Source organism: Alosa alosa, chromosome 2, assembly GCF_017589495.1.
Source record: "Alosa alosa isolate M-15738 ecotype Scorff River chromosome 2, AALO_Geno_1.1, whole genome shotgun sequence".
NCBI lineage: Eukaryota > Metazoa > Chordata > Actinopteri > Clupeiformes > Clupeidae > Alosa > Alosa alosa.
Window position 1 is genome coordinate 30,464,756 of NC_063190.1, and position 15,756 is coordinate 30,480,511.

The following is a 15,756-nucleotide window of genomic DNA, read 5'->3' on the forward strand; positions in this document are numbered from 1 at the left end:
CATGCTACTACGTGTATGTGACCCTATACAAAACACATTACAGAGTCCTTATATCAGTGTAGGCCTATGTGTTCATTGTCTTTCATTGACCAAACATAGGCCTACACACACCAATAAATGACACACATCTCAAGATTTTTTTGACATGAAAACACATTTTATTTTAAATAAAATATATACACAATTTGCTCTGATGTCTTATTGATTTTAAATTAACTATCGGCTGATTGTTGTACAGTTACAAAATGAAACCAGTTTAAAAATGTTCTAACATTTGTAATATGTTTATGGCATCTTTCCCCAACAATTCTATCACCTACAAAAGGTGTGAGTTATTTCACTGTTATGAAATATGTAGGCCTAAGTTTTAGTGCCGTGGGAGGGCCGTGTGAATGAAAGACATATATCCAGTTGGAGACATTATTTACCAGAAAAATACAAACAAATGTGGCAGTTAGTAATCATTACTGTAGCTGATCTTGAGAAATCTTGAACAACTGTAAGCCTTTTCTATTTGTTATAAAGACAATTACTTAACCATTCCTGAAACTGGCATATGTGCAACGTGGTTACTTGAAAATAAACAAACAAACAAAACAAACAGTATAAATTGCACAGACAAAATTCAAAATTGCAAATGAATTTGTTCTGCAACTAATCAACATTGCTTTAAGTGTATGCTTGGCAAAACGATTATTCCACAATGTCCCATTGCAGCCACACCGACAACCCCCATAAAGGAAAGAGATCTGCACTAAGCCTGTCCCTAGGTTCTAAATTCCATTAACCAAAGATAGACTAGAAAGCCACTTTCTCCAGGTAAGAACTACGGCTGTAGTACTGGCTACTACAGCATAATTTCAGGCATTTAACCAGTTGATCATACTGTATTGACAAAGTTACCAGTGTTCAGCACAACTAAAATGACTTGGTTTTACACACTGTTCATCTCACATATTAATTACTCTTTTTAAACAATTTAGTTTCACATATCTTCCACAAATCTCAAAAACATTTTCACTCCATTCAATCCTAATGATCCCACAGACCTCACTCCAATCTCACTACTCCCATCATTTACTTATCCCAGTTTCATCTCAGTAGCAGTATATCGGTCTTTTCAAAGCCATTACAAGGGAAGTCAAAACCAGTTGTTTTTCACTGAAAGATACAAAAAGAATATAAACATTACTTTAAATTACAGATCCTTTTTTTTCTGGTTACTCCAAATGCCACAAATATCAGTGGCAGGCAGAACACATATGGCAGTTTGTTCAAAATACAACTGGCCATTTTTCACCTTGTAAATAATTAAGACAACTTGTGTACTCTATACTAGCTGTTCTCTTTTGCTATTAGGAAGATATTACGATTACCATCCATATCTGCGCACCTCTATTTTAAAAAGTACTTTTACCATTATTTCAACATCTCTGAAATGAAAAATGCATCATTCCTCTGTTGTGTTTCTTGATGCCATTATATTATACATTCTTTGGATCCATATACGTCAGTCAGTTTACTAACTCAAATTGTGTACATTAAGTTTAGGTCATGGACAAAGAGTAAGTAAACAGAAAATAGCATGTCAATATATTTGATTTACCAGTACTTTGGTATGCAAATAACAAAAACCACTCCTTTTTTCAAACACATGAACAGTAAATGTATCAACCAATCCATTCATTAAGTTCAAACTAAATTCTTGTTAGTGAAATATAGCATCATAGGACTCTCTCTCCTGTGTTCACCTGTCATTTTACACAGTGCTTATGATCTGTCACGCATTTCCAGCCATCACTCCCCAAGCAGTCTGAGTCACACTGAATCTGTTTCGCTGATATAAACATTCGGATTCCACAGTTGCTGGTGTTCTTAACTAACACTCTGTGATCATTTTTAAGGCAACTTTCAACCACTCTTAACTCTTGAAACTGAGCTTGCTGTGTAGTGTGGGGTGACACGCGCGCACACAGACACACACACACACACACACACACACACACACACACACACACACACACACACACACACACACATACAGAAAAAACTGAAAGCATTAGTGGCCTCTTCAGTGAATTCTATAGTCTCTAAGTCTATCCATTTTTGTTAGTGCACGTGGCTCAAAGGAGAAAGCAGCAACTCAACCGGCCACCCCCCACACATCCAACTCCCTGCACTTCCCTAAGCGTCTCCGAACCTCCTCTGGGGGTCTATAGTGCCATGAACCATTTCTGTGTCAAGCAGTCCAACTGGTGCCGCTACAGAGAGCAGTTTGGGGTGGCCAGGCTCCATTTTAATGGTCCCTCCTTCAACCCTGTCCAGAGCAATCCTGAGGCAGAGGCTGGGCGTTGAGCACGGGCACTTAGAACAGTCGCACTTGTTTCTTCAGTTCGTTCCGTTTCCACAGTGCCAGTCGGTCAAAGTCGGCCACTGACATCCTGAACACTTGATAGAACTCCTCTGGTGATAGATGACGCTGTGAATGAGAGGGGCCACAGATGATAATGGGTTGAGCAGAGGTGGAGAATTCCACTGTCAGAGAGCAAAAGCCCCACCATGTTGTACAGTTGATGGTGACAAATGTTAGTTCAGATTGTAGCAATAAGTAACACGTGATGTGAGTGAGAGTGAAAGAAATGTAATCGAAACTTTTTCTCTCTGTCTTTCTTTCTCTCTTTCACACACACACACACGCACGCTCGCACACACACACACACACAGATTTATGGACCACAAAACATGCAGCACATCATGCCATATCATGCCCTCCCTAACAGGGGTGTAGTGGTGAAATAAAAGGTGGGTAAACTATGAATTCTGTGATTTCGGTGTGGTGGACTGTGCCATGCAGTATCGGATTTTTTAAAAAGGCATTCAGAACATGTTTGATGATGACAGAGGTTAATGTACAATGTTTATAACAATACCAGTGGTATTAAATAGTTCCTAGAGTGTTGATGAGTGTACATATTGTGAATGTGGATAATACAGTGTGATTTTTTAATGTTAAAAGTTGCAATTGGTGAATAAACTCTTTTGAGAGGTGGATAAACTCTAATAAGAGAATTCTATTTCTGAAATTTCAGAGGTGGATAAACTGTGTTTACTTGCGTTTAGCCTCCACTATATCCCTGATCCCTAAGCCTAATATGTGCAGTGGTGCAAACTCACCTCTAATTTTGTCCTGTCTACATCACTGGGTAGCTGACTGCGCCCCCTCATGGTCACTATGAGAGATTCATATGGATATACCTGCAGGAAGCAAGAGAGATAATGGAATGAACTGGACATAAATGCTTAAGATAGAATGAGCTTGGTTCTGTCAATAGCAGTAAGACAGTATGATAATACAAAGGAATTATCATTGTAAGAAACTTGTATTGACATATCCAGTTGGAGGATACAGCGTATCCATAAAACATAAGACTGGTTGCTGTGGGAGATGTATCTGGAGGAAGTGAGCTAGAAGGACACTAGAATGAAGTGATCATATAGTATGCACTTTAGGTTGGATGAGTCTAACTGAATGTAAAACAGCATGATAATGGTCGCTGTGGGAGGTTTATATGGACATTGGAGGAAGTGAGAGAGACCCAATGTTACTGTTACTGAAGGGGACATACCAAAGGGAAGATGAGTTTGTGAATAAACCTCATTAGAGCGAAACCCACGTCACCAACTATGACACTCTGACTTTTCTTTCATTGAGCGTTTACCAAGGGTCATGCATTCAAAGGCATGCCATGGCACCAGCTGACCCATCAGGAAGTGGCCCTTGTGTGAGTCACCTGGGCCCTCCAGAACCACATCCTCCTCCAGCACCTCCTGGGCAAGTGAGAGCCCCACCCACACACAGCACTGCCGCTCTTATCTTGGAGAGCCGAGCGGGCCTCACTTCCTGTGGGCCTGACAGTAGGAAATGTCCCCTGACATGAAGCGCACAGTCAGCGGTTGAAACTTCCTCAGCGAAACACACACAGTGTCAATCTACACACATCACATCACACCACGTCACAGAATGTCACTTCCTCAGGCATACAGTATGTGTCTTCACTGATAAATATTACAGTTGAGCACTGAAATGGCAGAGGCTGGTGGAGAAATGGGGATGCCACCTGAAGGCTTTGGCTCTAGACGGTATTGGCTTTACCTTGTAGTCTGCAAAGGAAAAGAGAAGAGACATAATGAATCATGTGTTGTTTCATTAAGGACAGGAGCAGTAGGCTTGCAGGGCCAGATGGGACTTTGGCATCACTAGTGGTGACAACACACATCTGCGAGCAACACAGAAATTCAGGGACTGAGATCAGCAAGAGTCCAAGCTAACAGGATTGGCCTATTCACAGCCCACCCACAATTTCAGAAAAAGCATCAATCACCTTTTGTGTTTTGTGTTTGTGTCAATACTTCTCACTCAGCCTACATAAATCATTGGGTTAGTGTTTTACCACAAACACTCATCATTTTTCATTTAGACCCAATTTTGTTATGATTGTCCCCAGACGTGTTGTAAAAATATATTGCACACATCCGGCTCAGCAAAATTACAAACAGATAAACAGATTTTTGTGTTTACATCTCTGTCTTTCTTTCCCTGTTCACATTATTTCTTACATTTTCACAGCGCTAAGAGCTAATGGTGCAACCACACCAAGGCCACATCAATTTACTTTTAATATAGGCTGCTACTACATATGGGAAGTATCTACATAATGTAAGATACATATTACCCACCTCTGTATCCCCAGTTTACAGCATTACTGCTGTCGTAATGGTAATAATCCGCACTCTGGGGCTGAAAAAAAAACAGCAAAAAGAACAGCGTGAAAACAAAAGCAAAAAGAATCCAGCATCCTGAGAGCAAGACAATAATTCCATTTCTGTGGAGACAGTGTCTCTTGATTTATCATTATTATTGCATAAACATGGAGAGTGCAGAAGGAGTTCAGGACTCTTTGACGCCGACTGTTTGCGCATTCGTGACATTTTGAGAGGTGGGGGGTGGGATGGGGTTTGCAGGGTTCTGCATTGAGAGGTGGGGGTGGGATGGGGTTTGCAGGGTTCTAGCAGAAAAGACAAAAGAGAGGGAACCCTTGAGTTCTCCCCGTGACTGCCGCGCTGTGGGAGGTCTGACTGTGTACAGGCCTTGGCAAACAAAAAGGGACTTTCATCAGCCCCCTTCCCAAGCCATGAGCAAGATTAGAGTCCCAGAAAGCCTCTAGCTACTCCACAACTAATTCTATCTATGCCCCTCGGCAGGGTACTTACCCTGTTCAGACCATTCCTGCCATAACCTGGCAAAGAAGCTGACTTGGAGATGTAGGAGTCTGCAAGGGAGATCACATACATACAAACAGCACATGAGTAAGCTGGGAGTTCATAATCTTTGTTGTTGTGTAGTGTTCCTTTGAATGAAGTGTGTGTGTGTGTGTGTGTGTGTGTGTGTGTGTGTGTGTGTGTGAATAGGTTAAAGCATGATCAGTGTCCAACTGTCCATGTCAATTTATGTTATGGCAGACACACCACACATGCACATACAACTCACCACCAGCAGAGGGTGCTAGATACAAACATATTTTCCTTCACAATTTCCAGTTGTTTTTTACAGAGAAAAAAGGGGAGATGATTGAACAATAGAGATTCACACACCACACTGCGGGTCATCATGCAGAAAATATGTGAGACACAGCAACTGGTTTATATCCTGTACGCACAAACAACACTTTGTCAACGTCTGCACGGACAATTAAAGTGACCATGTCAGCGGACAGGCCCAAAATATTCCCTGTTCAGGCAGAGAGATTAGGGTGGACAAACAGGATAGCAAATGACACAAACTGAATGATTAATGACTGACAGACAGATAGAGGATGAGAATAGATTCAGAAAGGACAGATCCTCGGTCATGCCAAACGGTTCATTTTTAGCTCCTAGATTTCTCCCATGCACAATACAAAACGCATGGAGATCACAGGACAAACGCACGACGCTGGGTCACTCACCACTGTCTGCACTGTAGTGTGACCGGGGAGCTGCAGAACAAAAGGAGATGGACAGTTGACAGGAGAGAAGAGAAGAAACAAAACAGCAGGCAAAAAGATGGCGGAGAGGAGGCCAATATAACTTAGCCAGAGGGCACTTGAGGCAACCTGAGGCCTGGCGCTTTCTTTCATCTTGCTCTCCAGGCCTGATAATGAGCGTTGCTTCAGAGGGGCAGAGACATGCCTCCTTGTTAGCCAAGCCAAGGTCGTGAACATGATTAAGCACGGCCTGTCACAGAAACAGCTGGGCTCCAGAGAATTCACCTAAACCGTTTGCTCAAGCATCCTTCTGAAAACCGTGCTACTGGATTACGCACATGCACAACTGGATGCAATTAGCTCTAACACATTTCATCTGGATGGGTATGTGGCGCAACTTCCACCATCCGTCAAAGATCAAAATGCTCTAATAAATACTAAGGCCTTTCTTGTCAAGAGCTATTATTGGTAACCATTATTTAGAAAGCAGGTTTGAATGATTTTTTCTTCTCCTTCCTCCACCTCAGTCTCTGATCTCAGCTGTACTGCTTCCCTCTCCTTATTTCCTTGGTGTTTGTGGCGATGTGCCGGTTTGCATTTTCCACATATATGGAAGGTGAAATGGTGATAATTCACGCCCTGTCAGATACTCAACGCAGTCCTTTCTGAGGAACAATTTACATTACCGTAACTCATTGCACATGTAAGTTGTGATGAAAATAAAACAAAAGTTGCATCATGGCATATTTCAATCAGTCCTTTGCATCTACTGCTTCAGCAAGTGTTCTGCTGAGTTCTCAGGAGGACTACATGACGTCGGAGTCCCTAAAACAAGGCAGCTTTCATAATTCATGACTGGAGCAGGACAGGGACAGCACAGGGCCTGGTAGAGAGGGACAGCTGGAGCAAGTGTGCAAGTGGCGCAGGGGACGTGCGCACAGGCAGAGAGAGACCCAAACGGTGCCCCTGGATCGCTCCTGCTACACCCCCATCCTCCCTCACTCTCCAGACTGGAACCTTTTTCAGGGTCAAATTCCATCTCGTCCTGTCTTGCCACAAGCATGCGCAATATATTCATGCAGTTTGATCTGGCATAACATGAGTGCTAAAAGCAAAACACACATTTGTGTGGTCAAACTTTACAGACTGAAAGAGAAGGTGATAAATGATGGTGATACCTTGAGGTCAGTGAGTCAGATTGAATATTTCTCCTCCGCTTGCTTCACAAGGAGTTTAATCATGGAGGAAGGTTAGGGGGGTTTACATGTGGCTATATGTGGATGTGTGTGTGTGTGTGTGTGAGAGAGAGAGAGACAGAGAGAGAGAGAGAGAGTGCACATGAATGTATGTGAATGTTTTCATACATTTTTATGCATGTACAGGATTGAGTGTGAAAAGGTTATCTATGGCCTCTCTGTTTATTAGGTAATGGCATGTATATCAAGCATACCAAACATTATATTGATTAGTTAAATGTCATCAATTGAATTCATTTTAATACTAACAAGGTGTTTGTGTGTGTGTGTGTGTGTGTGTGTGTGTGTGTGTGTGTGTGTGTGTGTGCCAGCATGTTGTATGCACCCTTTGGTGTTGTTGGTTGGGGTTCTGGGAGGATTGCCTCCGCGTCTGTCCCCTGTCCTGCACAGTCAGGCCCTGCGCCTGAGTTTCCCCCCACTAATCCATTCACAGCAGGAAAGACAAACACTTTCATTATTCAACACTGTCTCTCCCTGTCAATTTGTACTACGGCGTCCGCCTCCTGTGGCGATGAGACAAGGGAACATCAATCCCCACAGTGTCCTGAAGCTAACGATGACTACAGCCAGCCGCAAAGCTGGCCACATTCAATCCGGCACAATATGGCGAGCCGTGGGGAGGCATTTAAGGAACAGCACGCCTTCGGTCGTTGACTGGTGTCTGTGTGCGTATGCCGACGGGATCTCTGCTGCGATTACCTAACACACATACTGTCTCTGGCAACATGCCAGTAAGTAATATATAATACAGAACAATAGATGTGAATAGGTGGTATTCGCTCCGTCCTTCTGTTCAGATTCTATAGTAAGTACTTTAGCCTGATGGACAACAAACACACAGCTTTATCTTAACTGATCCAGAATGAAGATACAATATAATATGATGAGTCATCTTAATAGGTCAGTTGGCTAATGTGGGGGTAATGTGCTGACACAGATGTAGCCAAACAAATTTTCAGGTGGGATCACTAGCTAACATAAAGATGACACGTTATTGCTTTGAAATTAGGGCCCTGCCTATTTCAGTCCTCACATCATATGCAGTGCAGTGCCACATTTTTCAAACTGCAGTAATACTGACAGAATTGAAATGACCACATTCCTACAGAGTTAGATATCGTTTTGGTTTTGAGAGGGTAAGGCGAGGCACTCACATCCATTGACAGTGTTGCTGTAGCCCATGTTGTGCAGGGCCTCTTTGCTGCCACTGCGGGAGTTGCGTGCGCTTCCCCAGGGGTCATTATCATACGAGCCCGATCGGGCTTTCATCTCCTCTTTTAGAATCATCCGACCAATGCCGCCTTGGATCTTGGAGGAAAGACCGTGATTGCAGAGAAAAAGCAGCAGATTTTTCATGTTACTGCAAGGATCGGTGGCGTTGAAAAGACATATAGATTATTATATAGAAATATATGAGAACCAATGGAACCAATGGTATTTATATGAGAACCAATGGTATTTATATGGGAACCAATGGTATTTATATGGGAACCAATGGTATTTATTACATTTCAACATTTGGGAAGTAAATTCTTTTGGAGCTCATTCTTTTTCTCTTTCAACTAGTCTGTGCCATTCATATATTATGGGTATTATGTCAGTAACCATGACTACTCTTAGCAGTGCTCCAGCACTTTTGGGTAATTGGTAACTAATTCATTATCTGGCGAAAAAGGGAAGAGAAGTGAAATGGGGCTGAACTCTTCTCACTCTGTTCAGGCTCTGGCTCCACCCGTCCTCCTCGCCACCTGAGGAGAACCTCCGCGCTCGAGGGGCTGCGGGAGGGAAGGAAGGGGGTCAGAGGGATTAGGAACAGACAAGCGGATTTGTGCACGGCAATTAAACAGGTAAAACAGCCCGCAACACCAAGAACTGGGAAAGAGTTCTCAACCTAAATGAGTGCATCGAGCAAGAAAAGCCAGGGGCCTCCCAATCTGTTTTGACCCTTGACAGCACCTCCCCTCCCCCTCAAAGAAAATGTTTTGTCCTAAGTAAACCCTTTCAAATAATGTCCTAGTGGTCTTAACCTATTCGTAATGATGTTGAAACTCCCTTTGAAGTATGATGACATACCCTGAAGGGTCTGCAAAACCTCGGGATCTCGGGACCCCGACATCTAAACAATCCCTGAGTGAAAAGTGAAGTCTATAATGTGTAAAGTCTGCAATGTGTAGGTCTGTAATGTGTAAAACATGTAATGTGTAGTTTCTATTGTGTAAAGTCTGTGATGCAAAGTCTGTAATGTGTAAAGTCTATATTGTGTAAGGCCGTACCTCTAGGGGAGCTGGAATAGTGGTAGTAGTCAGACTCGGAGTGTTGGCAGTGGTCTGGCGAGTAGGACGAGGACAGCTGAGAGGAGTGAAGGATATCCTCACTGGTTTTACTTTTTGTGGCTTCGCGGTGACAGTCATCTGTGTGAACAACATCATCGGCAATCAGACACAGTAGTAGGCTTTGGTTTCATGCCATAGCAGCACTTGTAACTATTTTGTGGTATTGTAAAAACAATATAAATGCAAAATGAAAATGAACAAACAAATGCATAGATAAACAAATAACTAAATGGCCAGTCAGAGTCAGTAGTCTGAAGCATCCTAAGGCCTCTGTGAACACCGTACACTTTGTGCACACACTGCCTACGTAAACACAGTGTGGGTGATGACGTGTGAAGCGATCGCTCCTGATGGTGAGAAGAGGTGAGTAAAAATGGAGGCGCCTTTGTCGCGGTGGCTTTTGTGGGGAGGCTTAGCGAGGACAGAGTGAGTGACGGGAGCGGTAAGGGGCCGCTGTGCTGGACGGCCATGACGGAGGGAAGGGAGTGACAGAGAGCATCACTCAGGTTAATGAGGTTATGCACCAGAGCAGAGAGAAGCGAGGGAACCAGAGATGGAGAGAAGAGAGAGAAAAAGGGAGAGAAGGATGGATGTAGGGCCGTGTCTGACACGGGAAAATGAGGAAGAATAAGCCAAACGTTTTCACAGATTCTTCTTCTTTTGCAGCAAAGATATCCTATCGTAAACCTCATTTAAGGTGCACAGGGCTGTAGTGCAGCATATTACTTTCACTAAACATTAGCGAGGCGGCTGCAAAAACACCAGAGTATGTGAACAGATTGAGATCAGGATCATCCTGTTAGCTTAGTCTTAGCGGTTCATTCTAGACAGATCTCCCGATAGCCCTTTGCTACTGAAGTGAAGATTTGGCTGAATGGAGAGAGAGGAGAAAGATACTTACAGATGACAGGGCAGCAAGGGCAGGACAGCGGGATGAAGGAGACAAGGGGAATGGGGAAAGAAGGAGGTAAAAAGGAACAGTAAGTGAAAATGAAAGTAGGAACTCAAAGGTTCACCCTCAGCGGACTCTGAGGAAGGACAAGTCCGCCATATGGCCATATGGAGGCTATTATTAATGCATCACATTACCTCCATATCATATGTGACTCCAAGACCAACACAATCAATTATACCAATAAACTAATAATAATAAACTAATAATAAACAATTTGACTAAAATACGACACAGCACGGTTCCTCCACACGGCCAGCACAGAGTTTCTCTCACGGCTTCCAAATGCACTACAGGCCAGTAGTCAGTAGGGCGTGGACAGAGAGTAGTTAATTATCCTGCAGTCTGACCAAGCAATGTTGTCTATTTAATGCATTCAAATGGACATGATTCAATCAGGTCATGCATACATTTTTTTAATTTAACATATTTATTACATTTGCTTGATTTTAGAGAGGATTGATCATTTTATTCTGTAACTAAAGTTTGCTTTGATAAGTATCCAGTGTGCAAAAGGATTGACTGTGAGTTAGCAGCATATGTATGTCTTTGAATGCCCAAGACCACAGGTCTGTGATGCACACAACACACCAGTTCACAACAAACCACACAGCACACCACACAAAAACACACACAGGTCACTGTAATGGAAAAACACACTCGGAACACCTCAAAACCATCTATTATTCACCATCGTGTTCTCATGTATATTGGATACCCAAATACCCCAAAATATACATTTACACTGTTTGGAAGATCATTTCCCTATCATACATTCACTTTTGTATTTGTGTCTGACTATTTCAAGAATGCCCAACATGACTTCCAACATTAGGCTACTCTATGTGCTTGTCCCTCACAAATATAGATACAGCGCTGCATGTGATGTACAATCACATTTACTAGCATGTAAGCTATTCACTACAAAAAGGCATGCATGCACTCTCCATCACTCCAGCTGAATTAAAGGACAATTCCAAATAAATGTGAAAAACAACATGTTTTGACATAAAATAAGACTCTTTTGGGATATATTTATATGACTTTGCACATCATATGAAATATCTGGATAATAATGGGAATGCTATACCGGTAGTTATTTCAATTAATTTACATTCCTAATAGGATACACCAATAGGTGATTACTGCTCGTCAGTAAAAACACAGAAGAAATCATGCAATAGCCAAAACAAACTACACCATTGCATGACGAGCAAAAGAAAAAAAGAAAGAAAATAGTGTCATTCCTCATGCTATTGAAAGATACAGTACATGCACATACTGTATGTGTTTAATGTATAGCTCATAATGCCATATGTACTTCATATGCGCTCTTCCTGTGCTGAAAATGCCTTTAGGAAATTCAGCTGGGGGTTTAGTGGAGATAGAGCACTCAAGTGACTGTTAAAGCACGGCAGACTCGTCTATCTCCAAACACACCAGGCATTATTAACTCCCTGGGTTATTTGGAGAGAGGTACTCAAACACATATACCATGTCTCTTATAGATGGGAGGTTTCCTGTAGATGTTGGTCTCCGCTGTAGCTGAAGACAGACACAGAGACACAGAGGACATGAGACAGGGAAGAAGGACACCAGGGAAAGAGGCAGTGGCTGGGGGAGTGCAGTTCAGGTAAACTGGGTTAAATCCCTCTCGGCTTGGAGATGATCCCATCCACTCACCCCTTCATTCTCTAACTCAATATGAACTCAAGTAAATGTAACGTCTACCATCACTGATATAAATCATTAAACAAGCCACATGCTTACATTCTCACATTAACCACTGTACCGAGGTACTGAAATCCTTCTTACTCAAACTGAGAAGAGCCAAGGTAGGTTTTTTATTTAATGCCTTGGCGCTTCGACGTGATGTGTGTGTGTGTGTGTGTGTGTGGGGGGTTTGGGGGGGTGCAGAGGATAAGAGAACAAGCGGAGGGCTGACATTACAGATCAAAGGCTGGAGCAAACGGACCCACCTGCGCCGGGGGACATCGACATAGATGTTCTGCTGACTTGAACCAGCCCCAGGCACAGAGTAGGCAACCAACAAATGGGTTGGAAAACAAAGCACATTTATTCACAAAGACTGGAGAACCACAAATATACACATCTGAAGATGGTCCCGTGTGTGTGTATGGTGAATCTTATTCCACATAGGTGTCGTGGCACAGGGTGGATGTGGACTCTTTAACTTAACTTTAACTCTCTTTTATGTTGCCTGTGGTTATCTGAACTTCACACACAGTTGTTGACTAGTGAGTGCATATTTACCATCCCGTCAGTGTATTTCAAATGATGCACCTAACACAATCAATGAGGACAGTGATGTAACATGTCATGTTCACACACTCAAATCACACGATTAACTGAAGTCATTATACACACGCATACTCGATCCAAACGTGACAAACAGACCACTTCAAAAATAAATTAAAAAAGTGAAAACAATCAGTGGACTGAAAAGTTGAAAAAAAAAAAGCTATGGGGAAGGAAAATGGGAGGACAGTGGTTGAAATGGCAAACTATAGACAGAAAGTGCGGGGAATCAAAGCCCACTTTCTGTGCAGCCCACAGGACTGAGAGACCAGTGAGGGTGAGGTTAGTGCACTAGGAGGGGTGGATGCAATGGAAGGGGTGAAGGAGAAAACCAGAAGCCTACCTGGCACGTGAAAATGCTTGGGTGCTGGGTTCGTGGTGGGCGTGCTCGATCTGGCGTCAAGCTGACTGTAATAGGGAGAGCTCCTGCCACTCTCAGTGCCTGCAGTCAGCCCAAGACCAATGAGAGAGCGTGAGCGTGGGCTGGACCCGCCCCTGGGAACCCCACCTCCCCTGCCCACCCTACCCACCCACTGCCCAAAGCTCAGGCCTTGCAGTGCATAGCAGCCAATCAGGAGGAGTGTATGTAGTGCTTAGCACAGAGACGCATTCCATGCCTTACTAGAACACACCAAAACAACAACAAGCACATCTGCAGTTTCAAGTTCATGATAAATGTGCTGCTGTTTTAGCTATTTGAACTTTGAATTTCAATTTGAGGTTTGTAGCTCTTTAAGAGCTTAATGGTAATCGCCTTACCAATAGTGCTAGCGTTAGCAAGCCACAATAATATTAGCAGAAGAACTACATGAAGTTAATAAGACTGTGCATGATTCAAGGAAAGCATGAGCTCATGTGCATCTCATTCTGGTGCAACTAGATCAAGAGCAGAGGCTAAAATGGGATGGTTAGTGACCCACACATTAGACACTGCTCTTCTGTGCTAGGGAGAGATGGTATGTATGTGAGTGAATGAAGGAGAAGGCCAACCCTCTGCAGTGGACCAGCGCTCTGACAGCCGTGGAGTCTGAGGCCATGGCTTGAGTTGTTGGCCAGACAGGTCATTATCATCACCACACATGCTGCCAGAGCGCTCGGTCTGTGTCAAGTTTTGTCCGTCTCTGATCGTTGGTGAATGAGGGCCTGAGATCGGCCTGTCTTTCAGTTAGACAGCTCTGACAACGCTGTGCGGTTAAGGCTGAGTGGTCTTTCTGCAGAGAGTTGGGGAGTGAGTGCATGAGTGGTTTGTGTGCAGGCAGAATCTTTAAAAAGAAAAAAAAAACATTTTTTTCCCAAAAGATTAAGATAAATTCAACTACATAGAAAAAGATTAGACTACATGAAAAGATATAAAAACACAACCAAAGGAGTATTCATAAAAGATCAATGTCACCTCGTCTGCCACATTAATCAAAACACCCAAATGTCAGAGCTGTCGTCATCCGCGTGAGTGCACGTCCTCCTGGTGTGTCGGAGGCACGCGACCGTCGTCACTGACTCACCCGAGCGGTAGTAGAGCTGGGGCGAGCGAGGCACTGTGGGGGACGTGCCCTGCCGGCTGTAGGTGGGCGAGTCAATGTAGCCGGGACTGGCGGAGCGGCGGCGCCGGACGTCCATGCTGTCATAGATGTCCTGTCACGGAGCAGTCAGCACGCAGCCTTTTTATCTCAATTTACACTCACGGCCTATCAGTTAGTCAAGACTTTGCTATTATATATGCACATACGATAACATACAAATTAATATAATCTACAAAGCTAAACTCATGCAATCTTCATGCAATCTTCAAGGCATCAGAGCATTTATACTAATAACAACTAACTACAAACACACATTCTCAAAAACAAATCTGCAATTTCAACTAAATGTTGGACAGTGCCAAAACACTTGGTCTTTGGAAAAGGTTGTTGATACTTGAACTTTACATGGCTCTGATCTGGGCTTATTCTCCAGCTCATGCCATCTATTGTTCATTGTCACACACCACCAGAGGCTCAAGAGAATTACCTGAGAATAAGGAGAAAGAGTCCCCAGGGACTGATGATCGGAAGGCCAGAACAAAAGAAGAAACATACAGAAAGAGAGGAGTGAATATCCATCCTATGGTCCCAAATCCAATCCTGAGCAATGCATGCTAATTACAAAGGATTAGTACAATCTATGCCAAAGAGAAGAGGAGAACAGGCCCTGTCATTGGCTCTATGACACTTCATTCCACAATACAATTATGTCTATGCTACTGTGGGACGAAACAATTATTACATTTAATTTAAGCACTCCTGAGCATTTAGCTAAAGAACTGACTTTATTATGGTTGTTAACCTTTACAATGCTACATAATTTTGTTTAAATTAGGATAGAGAGGATTAAAATGATTCACAGAATCAATAGTGGCACCTGCCTTATGAATGTAATATTTCATTCATCCCTCTGGCGACGAGGAAGAAAATTGAGTTAAAGAAAGCGAGTGCAGGGATGCACATATGGATTCTGTAGCACTGAGAGGGGGCAGACCAGTGAGAAGCAAAGGGATCAGCCAGGCAAGAGGTGTGTGGGGGTCTGGGATAAGGGACCACTAGCACTCGCACACTCTCTCACACATGCACACTCTTACAGGGAGGCTTCACCGGGCACGTAACTGAAGTGTTCCGTTCACAGAGCGTCTGCTGCAACAATTAGCTTCAACTACAGTATATCAATGGAACTGGCTACACCTGACGTGTATGGGGGCGCGTATGTTCGAAAAAATTAGCTATTATTTCTATTTCTATCTTCTATTATTAAAACTATTATTACCCTAGGGCCTAGGCGAATGGAGTGTTTTAGTTGCGGACTCGGTGTAGCCCAAGCGTAAAACACACACACACATACAC

At 43.2% G+C, this 15,756-nt stretch overlaps 1 protein-coding gene across 12 annotated transcripts in view; it reads right to left on the reverse strand.

The window, feature by feature from the left end:
* Positions 1–135: 135 nt before the first annotated feature.
* The window catches only part of LOC125287318 (actin-binding LIM protein 3-like), a 58,298-nt gene continuing 42,677 nt past the window's right edge, over positions 136–15,756 (reverse strand). For 3 of the 12 annotated variants that reach the window (XM_048232968.1, XM_048233036.1, XM_048232959.1), the window contains 14 exons: positions 14,891–14,920; positions 14,386–14,515; positions 13,227–13,325; positions 12,544–12,579; positions 12,059–12,109; positions 9,553–9,672; positions 8,990–9,054; positions 8,434–8,587; positions 6,006–6,035; positions 5,272–5,330; positions 4,738–4,798; positions 4,154–4,161; positions 3,175–3,255; positions 136–2,479 (listed from right to left, as the gene is read on the reverse strand). In XM_048232968.1, the coding sequence (XP_048088925.1) occupies positions 2,366–2,479; positions 3,175–3,255; positions 4,154–4,161; positions 4,738–4,798; positions 5,272–5,330; positions 6,006–6,035; positions 8,434–8,587; positions 8,990–9,054; positions 9,553–9,672; positions 12,059–12,109; positions 12,544–12,579; positions 13,227–13,325; positions 14,386–14,515; positions 14,891–14,920 (1,038 nt within the window). In that variant the 3' untranslated portion in view covers positions 136–2,365. Of the gene's footprint in view, positions 2,480–3,174; positions 3,256–4,153; positions 4,162–4,737; positions 4,799–5,271; positions 5,331–6,005; positions 6,036–8,433; positions 8,588–8,989; positions 9,055–9,552; positions 9,691–12,058; positions 12,110–12,543; positions 12,580–13,226; positions 13,326–14,385; positions 14,516–14,890; positions 14,921–15,756 lie in introns of all 12 variants that reach the window. The other 9 variants (XM_048233065.1, XM_048232987.1, XM_048233016.1 and 6 more) reach the window with 8 other exon arrangements.